Below are 12,112 nucleotides of genomic sequence, written 5' to 3' on the forward strand. Positions count from 1 at the left end.
TGGAGTCTGTAACACCAAAGGCAAAAAAGAACTATATGTAGCATTGTGCTGTAGTGATAAAGTTGTTTCCCACGGGGGTATAGGTGAACAAGTCTGATTCTGCTACATGTGTATATGGAAGTGAGCAGTTACATAAACGGGTGGTAGGAGCCACTGCATATACATCTGATACCATATCTACTGCTGGAGTGGGAATCTGCAGATGAACAAGGGGAGAAGGCTAGGGCTGCAGATGAACAAGGGGAGAAGGCTAGAATGAAGCATGTGATAACGGATCTGAGTTGCAGACATCAGTAAGGATTCATGTTTAATATAAATAAAGATGGTTACACGTAGAAATATTTATAGATATGTGTACACAGGCCACTATACACACATGTAGCTCCTTGCTCTATCATCTGAGAGGGCCTAGAAGCATGGACAACCTGATATCGAAGAGCACATTCAACACCTAGGTCTTGGCTTCTGTTAACATTCTCCAATACGTTCCAGGGCTCTTTAGAGAAATGGCTGTTTCAGCCAGGCGCAGTGGCTCACACCTATAATCCCTGCACTTTGGGAGACCAAGGAGGGTGGATCACCTGAGGTCAGGAGTTCAAGACTTCAGCCTGATCAACATGGTGAAACCCCATCTCTATTAAACAATACAAAAATTAACTGGGTGTGGTGGCGCATGCCTGTAATCCCAGCTACTCGGGAGGCTGAGACAGGAGAATCGCTTGAACCAGGGAGTGGAGGTTGCAGTGAGCCAAGATCGTGCCACTGCACTTCAGCCTGGTGACAGAGCAAGACTCTGTCTTAAAAAAACAAAAAATTAGCTGGGCATGGCGGTGCATGCCTATAATCCCAGCTGCTTGGGAGGCAGAGGTTGCAGTGAGCAGAGATTGTGCCCTTGCACTCCAGCCTGGGCAACAAGAGAGAAACTCTGTTTCAAAAAAAAAAAAAAAAAAAAAAAGAAGACCATATTGAGATGAATAAATAACAGGAAAAATTAATAAATTAAGGATGAGTTAAGGATGAGAGACAGATCCTCCTTGAAGAATTCCAAATAATCTATGCAGATACTCTACCCTTAAGGAAATGGGGCATAACCATTTCTTAGGTGTGGGCTGCACAGAGTGACTTCCTTCCACACAGTACAGTATGGAAAAGGTGGGAAAGAGTAACCTTAAGTGGAGAAATCTAACAAACACTACTTCTGCCAGCTGATCAAGTGTAACACCAACGGGCATAAATGACACTCATTGTATACACCCTTGAAATGATGTAATGAGAATGGCACTTTACCTCTGTGATCTTCCTCCCTAAGACCCACAACACTAGTTTAAACATGAGAAAAAGTTCAAAAGAGACGTTTCCTACAAAATATTTGATCAGTACTCCTTAAAACCGTCAAGGTCATCAAAACAAAACTGAAACTGTCAAAGATAAAGGGGCCTAAGGAGGCATGCAGACTTCGTTTAATAGTAACGTATTAGGCTGGGCGCAGTGGCTCACGCCTGTAATCCCAGCACTTCGGAAGGCTGAGGTGGTTGGATCACCTGAGGTCAGGAGTTCCAGACCAGCCTGGCCAATGTGGTGAAACCCTGTCTCTACTAAAAACAGAAAAATTAGCCAGGTGTGGTGGTGGGCACCTGTAATCCCAGCTACTTGGGAGGCTAAGGCAGAAGAACTGCTTGAACCCAGAAGGCGGAGGTTGCAGTGAGCCGAGATCACGTCACTGCACTCCAGCCTGGGCAACAAAGCAAAACTCTGTCTTTAAAAAAAAAAAAAGTATTAACATTGGTTCGCACATTGTAACAAATGTACCATAATCATCTGAGCTGTTAATAATACCAGAATTGGACGCGGTGGCTCACGCCTGTAATCCCAGCATTTTGGGAGGCTGAGATGGGTGGATCACCTGAGGTCAAGAGTTCGAGACCAGCCTTCAACATGGTGAAACCCTGTCTCTACTAAAAATACAAAAATTAGCTGGGTGTGGTGGCAGATGCCTGTAATCCCAGCTACTTGGGAGGCTGAAGCAAGAGAATCGCTTGAACCTGGGAGGCAGAGGTTGCAATGAGCCAAGATTGCGCCATTGCACTCCAGCCTGGGTGACAAGAGCGAAACTTCATCTCAAAAAGAAGATAATAATAATAATAATAGCAGAACTGTGTTTGGGAAGAGGACGATATGTGGGAATTCTGTATTATCTCCTCAATTGTTCTGTAATTCTAAAACTGCTCTAAACTATTAAGTCTATTAAATACAAAAACTTAAAACATTCGTTTTATTTTTTCTTTCAGACAGAGTCTCGCTGTCGCCCAGGCTGGAGTGCAGGGGTGAAATCTCAGCTCACTGCAACCTCTGCCTCCTAGGTTCAAGTAATTCTCCTGCCTCAGCCTCCCAAGTAGCTCAGATTATAGGCGTGTGTCACCAAGCCCTGCTAATTTTTTTTTGTATTTTTAGTAGAAACAGGGTTTCACCATGTTTGCCAGGCTGGTCTCAAACTCCTGACCTCAGGTGATCCTCTGCGCTTGGCCACTGCGCTTGGCCAAAACATTGACATTTTTGAAGAAAAAGAGGAAGCTGGGTGCAGTGGCTCATGCCTGTAATTCCAGCACTTTGGGAGGCCGAGGCGGGAGGATCACTTAAGCCCAAGAGTTCAAGACCAGCCTCGGCAATATACTCAGATCTTGTCTCTACAAAAAAATTTTTTTCATTTTTTTTTACAAAAAATTTTTTAAAAACACTGGCCAGGCATGGTGGCGAGTGCCTGTAGTCTCCCAGCTACTCGGGAGGCTGAGGTGAGATGCTTGCTTGAGCCTGGGAAGTGGAGGCTAGCTACAGTGAGCCTAGATTGCCCCACTGCACTCCAGCCTGGGTGACAGAGTGAGACCTTGTCTCCCCACCCGCCCACCAAAAAAAAAAAATGAGCCATTAAACCAGGACAAGTCACAGATGAATCTTAAATGCATAGTGTTAAGTGAAAAAAGCCAGTCTGAAAAAGCTACATACTGTACATTTCCAATTATATGACATTCTAGAAAAGGCAAAACGAGTCAGTAAACAGATCGAAAACAAAAACAAGAAAATTCTGAGAAACTGTCACAGCCAAGAGGAGATAAAGGGGACACAACAACTAAATATAATATGGCATCCTGGATGGGATCCTGAAACAGATAAAGGTCATTAGGGAAAAACTGAGGTAATCTGAGTCAAGTATGGTCTTTTAGTTAATAATATATCGATATTAGCTCATTAACTATGACAAATGTACTATGTTAATACATTAATCATAGTGAGGCACATGGGAACTCCGTAATATCTTTGCAACTTTTTTTTTTTTTGAGACAGTCTCATTCGGTCGCCCAAGCTGAAGTGCAGTGGCACAATCTCGGATCACTGCAACCTCCGCCTCCCAGGTTCAAGCGATTCTCCTGCCTCAGCCTCCCGAGTAGCTGGGATTACAGGCACTCGCTGCCGTGCCCAGCTAATTTTTATATTTTTAGTAGAGACAGGGTTTCACCATGTTAGCCAGGCTGGTCTTGAACCCCTGACCTCAGGTAACCTACCGGCCTCGGCCTCCCAAAATGCTGGGATTACAGGTGTGAGCCACCGGGCCCAGCCACTTTGCAGTAATTCTGTAAATCTAAAGCTGCCCTAAAATTAAGTTTATTTAAAAACAAAACAAAAAAGAACTATGTTGGCCGGGCACGGTGGCTCAAGCCTGTAATCCCAGCACTTTGGGAGGCCGAGACGGGCGGATCACGAGGTCAGGAGATCGAGACCATCCTGGCTAACACAGTGACACCCCGTCTCTACTAAAAAATACAAAAAACTAGCCGGGCGAGGTGGCAGGCGCCTGTAGTCCCAGCTATTCGGGAGGCTGAGGCAGGAGAATGGTGTAAACCCGGGAGGCGGAGCTTGCAGTGAGCTGAGATCCGGCCACTGCACTCCAGCCCGGGTGACAGAGCGAGACTCCGTCTCAAAAAAAAAAAAAAAAAAGAACTATGTTGGAGGGTGTGTTGGTGTTAGGGTATGTGTTTCCGAAAATGAAGCAGGAGTACTTTGTGTTTGTAGAAGTGAAACCTGAATAGAAGATACCAAAATCCTCAGCAGATGACTATGACAGAGAGAGAGACAGAGAGACACAGAGAGAGAGACAGAGAGAGAGAGAGACAGAGAGAGAGACAGAGAAAGAGAGAGAGAAATGAGAATCTATCAGTGTGCGCTGGGAAAATGTACTGCCACCTTCTGAACACCTACTAGGCCCCAGGCCCAGTGGGAGGTGCTTTCTGTATCAGCCAAGCTGCCAGCCTGGAATACTTATAGAATCTGCCTAGATTACACAGCCAGTGAGTGGTGGGGCCAGGCCTGTACCCCATGTCTCTGTGACCATGGCTGTCTGTAACCACTACGATCCCGGGAGAAAAATACATGCCAAGATGCCTAGAGCAGGCCCTGGCTCACTGCTCCCAAATAGGACTCCATATCCTAAAATGCCAGCCCTCAATGGGCACAAAAGATAGGTAAGCCAACTCAGACGGGCAAATCAAGACCAAAGAACAAGCCCTGAGAGATCACCTTGAGTAACTCCCTATTTTTTTTTTTATGAGGGTGAGACCTCAGGGGAGACCCAGAGAGGAGATAGGATATTTTTGTGAGTTAGGGGCAAAACAGACTCCAACAGAGGTTTCTGACCTCTATATCCAGCAGCCATTCTGGGCACAGGGACCTACTCACCCCTGGTTTGAATGATGGCAGGCCCAGCCCCACACCAATGGTGGCCTTGTTAGGATTCACCACTGAATTATAGTGGATATTCCGATGGTAGCTGACACGAATGGGTTCGTCCTCGTTTTGATGTATCCCATGGAATGTGTTGATGGGTTCTGCAGAGAAAGAGAAGGAGGGAGCATCCACAGCAGGCCAGGTAGGGCAGGCTCGAACGAGTTGCCATCAGTCCCTCACCTACCCACTGCAGAAGTACCTGTGCTGTACTGGTACACCTCCACAGGACGGTTGTACATCTCTGCCATGGCCTGCATCTCAATGTGGTTGCCATGGCAATTGTTTTTTCGCTTCCGGTTAATGTAGGTGGTAAAGTCCTCTGTGACATAGTTGGAGAAGTAGTCGGCATTCTTCATCTGCAGAATAGATTGGAAGGTTAAGGTCTGTGTGGAGAAGAAATCCTCCCACCCTGCCCCTCCCCCAAAGGCCTCCCCCATTTTCTCACCAGATAGTCCATGCAATGCTTTCGCACAACCTCATGCATGTCCTGGTCTCCATACACCTGGTCAGCTGTGGGGGCAGAAGAAAGCAGCGGCTAGGGTCAGAGATGCCAGAGAAGAGCTCTGAATCACAGAACATCCTTTGGGGAGGAGGAGCTGGGGGACCAGGGAAATTCCCTTTTCTACCCCAAGGCCTGGAGAGTTCTTGCCCTTGTAGGCTAGAACGGGGTCATGGAAAAATAAGGCAGGCAGGGCCATATGTGAAGAACAAGAGAGTGCAGGTGAGAGGAACACAGCCACAGGCCTCTTGGGCAGATGACTTTATCTAGGGTACACGTGGCCACTCAGAGAAATCAACAACATTCTAAGTTCCATAGGTTGGCCTCAAAAGCTATTGATTCCCACACCACCTCTTCACTTTCCACACGAGGAAACTGAGGTTCAGGAGGAGTTTGTGGTTTGTCCAAGATCACAAAGAGTCAGTTTGTGACAGAGTCAACTCTGAATTCAGTTTTCCTGACTCCCATGAGCCAACACAGCCTTTGTAGGTTGAAAAAAAAAAGGAACAAAGACAAAAAAAGAAAAACAGAAAAAAAAAAGGGGGCGGGCTCCAAGCCCAGTTCTGCCAGATACTAGAGAGCTGAGTGACCAGAGGCAAGTGACCCAAGTGTTCTGAGCCTCATATATCTCATCTGTAAAATAGGAACAAGAGGGATAACAGGCCAGGCATGGTGGCTCACGCCTGTAATCTGAGCACTTTGGGAGGCCGAGGCGGGCAGATCACTTGAGGTCAGGAGTTCGAGACCAGCCTGGCCAACATGGTGAAATCCTGTCTCTACTAAAAATACAAAAATTAGCCGGGCATGGTGGCGGGCGCCTGTAATCCCAGCTACTTGGGAGACTGAGGCAGGAGAATCGCTTGACCCCGGAGGCAGAGGTTGCAGTGAGCTGAGACTATGCCACTGCACTCCAGCCTGGGCGACAGAGTGAGACTCTGTCTCCAAAAAAAAAAAAAAAAAAAAAAAAAAAGAGGGATAACCACATGGCAGGCCTTAATGGTGGGGATTAAATGAGATAATGGGTATAAAATAACTACCACTGGGCTTGGGACAGAGTAGCCACACAGTAAATCAGAATTCCTTCCTCCATAGGGAGGCTTGAATGTGGGGTACTGTGAAGGTGACAGAGGTGAGTAAAATCCTGCCCCTACCTTTGGGGAGCACACAGTCTAGTAAAAGAGATAAGACACACATGCAACTAACTTTAGCTTAACTCAGGATGGGCAGCCTGTGGCCCGAATAGTCCAGGCGTCGTGAGATTTGGTCAAACTAAGGCGAGAAGGAAACACACTCCCTCTGCTTCGCTTGAGGATCTTCACACATGCCGTTCCTTCTCTTCAGGACGCTCCTTCCATCCTCGTCAGCTGCCTACTTCTCAAACACCAATGTGTTCTTTATTTATTTATTTATTTGAGACAAGGTCTCGCTCTATCGCCCAGGCTGGAGTGCAGTGGCGCAATCATAGTTCACTGCAGCCTTGACCTCCTGGGCTCAAGCGATCCTCTCGCCTCAGACTCCCAAAATGCCTGGATTACAGGTGTGAGCCACCGCGCCTGGCCCAACATGTTCTTTAATACAGTTCCCCACTACCCAGGACACCTCTATCACCAGATTTATCAAAGGTGTGCATAGACTTCTGCCCGACCACACTGGGCTCCCACTGAAGGCAAAGGGCAGTTCACACCAAAGTCCACCCCCAGCTCAGGGCCCGATACAGTAAAGGAAATCAGGAAAAGTTTATTGAGCAAATGGACAGGCTGGGTAAGCCAGGGAGCTCTTCTCCCTGTGAAATTAAAGTGGGCCTGAAGATCATGCAAGTCTGATTTCCACTGGTTTAGGGAATTTCCCTTTGTTTCCCCAGAGGACCACTGCTCTGATGGGATCTCCCTGGGGCACTGGGCTAGGGTCAGGTCACACAGGAACACTCCCGAGTTCTTCCCTGTCAGTCTACCTCTCTGAAGACCTGTCAGAAGAACGCCTTCCCTGCCTTCCCCTTCCTACCCTGGAGGGCTCTGTGAGAAAGGCTACTCTGAGATGAAAATAGGGCCCATGTTTGCCTCCTGTCCTCTTGGAGGTGAAGAGACCTGAAGGGTAAGGGGGTGTGGAGGTTGTGAAGGCGGGAAGGGGGTAGCCCCTTCACCAATGTAAACAAGGATGTGGGTTCTGTGGCCACACTCTCCCCCGCCCTCCCCAGCGGCATTTCCAGCAAGTCACATGTCCTGTGCACAGGCTGGGGGGCCCCTGCTGCTGCCTTTCTTAGAAGCCAGGACCACAAAGCCCGCACAGTGAGCTGCTTGAGGAGCTATTTCTGTAGGCTGAGCTTGGGGTACTGGAAGGCAGTGCTGTTGGCAGCTGCAGTAAACAGGAACAAAGATGAGCGTGAAGGGGTTAAATAGGGGTTGGTTGGCCAGGCTCAGAGAGAGAGGCTGAGGTGATGGAGAAAGCCCATATCCTATGGAAAGGTCAATTGTCATTTCCAGGCCTGGGAGTTCTATCTTCAAGAGCTAGATGCCAGATGCAGGAAAAGGGGGGAAAGAGAGGAGACCATGGAACAGGGAAGGGATCTGGGGGAAAACCCCCTGAGGGTCCCATTTCTCTGCTACTGACCCCTTTGGCCTGGCAGAAAGGCTCTGCTGCCTCCCAGCTGTGTGGCAATGGATAAAGCCTTTAACCTCTCTAAGCTGAAATGTCCTCGTGCATAAGGTAGAGACAGTAATTCCTCTTCCATTTGCTGGGTGTTGTCAAAACTACACAGGAGGTTTGCCAAGCACCTAAGGCACAGTAGGTGGTCAAGAAACAAGAACATCATTTGTCATGACGACAATGATTCCTTCCTATTGCTAGTTACCCACGAGTCAGCCAGAATGTTGCCATAACCACTTATGAAGCCCTTCCTCATTTCTGTTGCAATTGCTCAGTCAGAGGAAAGCCCCAAATGCAGACCTAGGATGCATGTCCTCTCCTGGCTCTCCACCTTTAGTGAAACCAAAGGTCCACAAGTCTACCTCTAGGCCCTTAGTTCTAACAAAACTTCAGCAGTTAAATTAATATCAAGTTAACAATACAGGCTTCATAAAACAGGGTCCTAAAGTATGGACAAGTTATGACACTTCTTTCCTTATCTGTAAAATGTAAAATACCACCTTCTCTCCTCAATCCTACGACACCACTGATAGGTGATATGGTATAACATGTACCTAATCACAGCTTTTGGTGGGAAAACATATCACACTGATTATAAGGTATATCCTAAGTTTGGAATCATTAATGTGGAAGAAAATATACATCTCTAAACCAAGGAAAACAGCAATAGTACGACCCCAACAAGGGAGAATAGGATTTCTCCAATAACATAAGGCAGGAAAAGCATCTAAGCACAGAGCTACACACATAGGGGTAGTCAACAAGAATTCGTTTTTGGCCAGGTGTGGAGGCTCACACCTGTAATCCCAGCAATTTGGGAGGCCAAGGCAGGTGGATCACCTGAGGTCAGGAGTTTGAGACCAGCCTAGACAACATGGTGAAACCCCATCTCTATTAAAAATACAAAAAATTAGCCAGGCGTGGTGGCAGACGGCTGTAATCCCAGCTATTTGGGAGGTTGAGGCTGAAGAATCGCTTGAACCCGGGAGGTGGAGGTTGCAATGAGCCAAGATCACATCACTGCATTATAGCCTAGGCAACAAGAGCGAAACTGTCTCAAAAAAAAAAAAAAAAAAAAAAAAAAAAATTCGTTTTTCTGACTTTCCTAGCTCCACCTCTGTCCTCCAGAAAGCCCTCCTCTTCCCAGAAGGCTGGCACACAGGGCTGGGGGCAAGGCGTGACTTCCCTGTGGAGGGGTCTGAGGTTGGGGGGATGACCTGCAGAGGTAGGGGAATTCAGAGAACTTGTTTTGATAGAAACTGAAACTTCTCCTGCTGACGCTGCACTTGTGGGCAATCTGCACCTGTTCTCCCTTCCCAGAGGCCAGCTGGAAGGGGGTCCCCCACCATTCTGCCTCTGTTCCCATCTCCAACTGGGCTCAGAAATCCTCAGTAAAATACTACAATTGGTCCCATACCAAAGACTTTTCACACTCCAACTCATTCTATCCTTACCAAAACACTCTTACTTTACCCAGGAGACACAGAAATGTGGCAAAGCTGGCCTGGGATCACACATTTAGGGGGGTGAAGGGGAGGCCAGGCTCTCAAAGGGTAACTGCTGGCCCCAGCTGATATTACCACCCTCACCCCAATCTAGCCACCATCTTAGTCGCCTTACTCCCTGGGGCAGGACCTGATCTTGTGTGCCTCAGTTTCCACACCAGCACAAGCAGGAATCAGCTAGAACCCAGGAAAGGCATGGGAGTGGGCAGAGATTATAGATTTCAGGGTCTGTATCTCTCCCTAGGGCCACAGAGGCCAACATGAACATTACCGTCCCCATACACACCCTACTTCTTTCCTTTCTCTGGACACACAGAGACACCAGTGTAGAAATGCACATGGGTATACACATACAGCAGAGCCTGCCAAAGATGCTACCTGAGGTCAAATGCTCACCCAATAAATCCCACAACAGAGAACTATCACATTCAATGAGTAGATGCCCTTGCCACTTCAGGAAAGACTGAAGATAAGAGGCTCTACAAACTGAGGAAATCCCTACCCCACTAACCTCCTTCCTAGCCTCTGGCAGGGTAGGTGGAGGGCAGGGGAAATAACCAAGAACTCTAACAGACTAGCCTCAACCTCTCTCCTCTGCTGCCTGGGGAAAGTCCTCATGTAACTAATGTAATGTAACCAATAATGTACCCAGATTTATGTTAAGAAGCAAGACATGAGAGCCTGGATTATCTTCCTATAGGGTCCTACCATTTGCTTTAGAGACATCTGAGAACTGCCTACTCCCCAGGTAGCTGCCTGCCTGCCAGAAGAGCCACAGCAAGTTCCACTAAGGGCAAAAAAGGAAGCTAGGTGTCTACAGGGAACCTAAAAACAAACCACACAAATGTGTGTACACACAGCTGCAGAGGGAGACAGAGACCTGGTCTGCTCCCCACTACCCTCCTGGTCCAGTGGAACCCTGGCCCCACTGAGAACAAATCTCCTGAGGAGATGAGCCAGGACAAAGGTCTCACTTGCCTGTCAAGCAGACATGGTGTGACCTGGTCTGTGGTCCCAACTACCCCAACTAGCATACCCTCAGTGGGAGAGACAGAAGAACTCATCCCCCTGAAGAGTCTGGTTCCTGAGATGTGTGCTCTTCTGCTCAAGGATTCCCACTGCAAGGATGAGAAACCTGAAGGATACAAGGGAGATATAAGGAAGCTGGTGTACAGGAAATGGCCCATGGGAATCTTCTTCTTTCTGTGGCCTGGTTCAACCTCAAATACCAATGTTCTGACACTGGTTGTATGACCTAGACAGGGTAGGATCTTGGCTTTCTCTTGAGGCCTCAGTTTCCCCATTTATAAAACAATCAAAATTGACCTCAGATTACCCCTCCTAGTGCTGATGGTCCATGTTCCAAAACCAAAAGGCACAGAAGAGTGGGCCTAGCCAATGTTTCTGGGCCTCATCATGGTAACATGCACAGCCCTTGCCACTCCCCCATGGCCCATGTACAAACAACCATATGGCCTCCACTCTGCCCACAGAAACTAGCACCAGGACCCTGGTCAGGGTTAGAGGTTTCTGCTGAGTCAAAGCCACATGGAGAGAGGGAGCAAGGGAGAGATGCAGAGTCACGTTTCCAGGAGGAGGTTATCTGAGCATAACAGGGACAGGGTGGGCCACAGGATACCTCTGAGGCTCAGGTTCCCACCTCCCCTCCACCCAAGCCTTCACTGATGCTCATGAATCCCCAATAAGAGGAGGTAGGAGAGAACTGAGTGCAAGCAACGGATATTGGTTCACTCAGGGGAACCAATGGCAGGCAGGCAGCTGCCTGGGGAGTAGGCAATTCTCAGAAGTCTCTAAAGCAAATGGTAGGACCCTATAGGAAGATAATCCAGAGGAACAGAAGGCAGAAAGCCATTTGCCTCAAGACGCCCAACAACAGAGGGCCACGTGCTCCTACTTGGAGGAGGTAAGGTCCAGAGATGTCAAGGAACACAGTCAAGGTCATCCAGCCAGTTGACAATCAAGCTAAGAAGCTAAGGATCCTAGGATAATAAAAAGAATGTGTCCTGGCCAGGTGCGGTGGCTCACGCCTATAATCCCAACACTTTGAGAGGCCAAGGAGGGTGGATCACGAGGTCAGGAGCTCGAGACCAGCCTGATCAACATGGTGAAACGCCATCTCTACTAAAAAACACAAAAATTAACCAGGCGTGGTGGTGCACGCCTATAATCCCAGCTACTCAGGAGGCTGAGGCAGAAGAATCGCTTGAACCTGGGAGGCAGAGGTTGCAGTGAGCCGAGATCACGCCACTGCACTCCAGCCTGGGCAACAGAGGGAGACTCCATCTCAAAAAAAAAAAAAAAAAAAAAAAAAAAAAAAGATTGTGGGTCCTTTGGACACCTCTAGGTTCCCAGGCCAGTTCTGGCTAATGGCCCTGAGCATGTCATTCCCCTTTCTATGCTTCAATCTTTTCACCTGTCTCATGGCATAATGATCCAAGTTTTGCAAGTGAGCCTGAAGCACCCAGCTGAGTGTCTAGCACACAGCAGGAGTCAAGGAAACAGTGCCCTCTATGTTTGCAACCCCCTCCCAACTCCAACTCTCTGTTCCACGTTCCTTCCACTATTCCACACATGACAGGAAGTCAGCCTAAGCTGACTGCCATCTGTCCCCATCCAGACGAGGCTGGAAACGGGGGGGGGGGGGGCAGCAAAAAGCCCAGGGACAAAG

The 12,112-nt window shown here is 48.1% G+C and overlaps 1 protein-coding gene across 11 annotated transcripts in view; it reads right to left on the reverse strand.

The window, feature by feature from the left end:
- The window catches only part of OTUD5 (OTU deubiquitinase 5), a 36,104-nt gene that overhangs the window by 7,675 nt on the left and 16,317 nt on the right, over positions 1-12,112 (reverse strand). For 6 of the 11 annotated variants that reach the window (XM_030933772.1, XM_030933771.1, XM_030933778.1 and 3 more), the window contains 3 exons: positions 5,222-5,286; positions 4,961-5,132; positions 4,729-4,877 (listed from right to left, as the gene is read on the reverse strand). In XM_030933772.1, coding sequence (XP_030789632.1) covers positions 4,729-4,877; positions 4,961-5,132; positions 5,222-5,286 — 386 coding nt within the window. The remainder of the gene's footprint in view (positions 1-4,728; positions 4,878-4,960; positions 5,133-5,221; positions 5,287-12,112) is intronic. The other 5 variants (XM_030933776.1, XM_030933780.1, XM_030933777.1 and 2 more) reach the window with 1 other exon arrangement.

The sequence above is a fragment of the Rhinopithecus roxellana genome, chromosome 7 (genome assembly GCF_007565055.1).
Source record: "Rhinopithecus roxellana isolate Shanxi Qingling chromosome 7, ASM756505v1, whole genome shotgun sequence".
Classification (NCBI taxonomy): Eukaryota; Metazoa; Chordata; class Mammalia; order Primates; family Cercopithecidae; genus Rhinopithecus; species Rhinopithecus roxellana.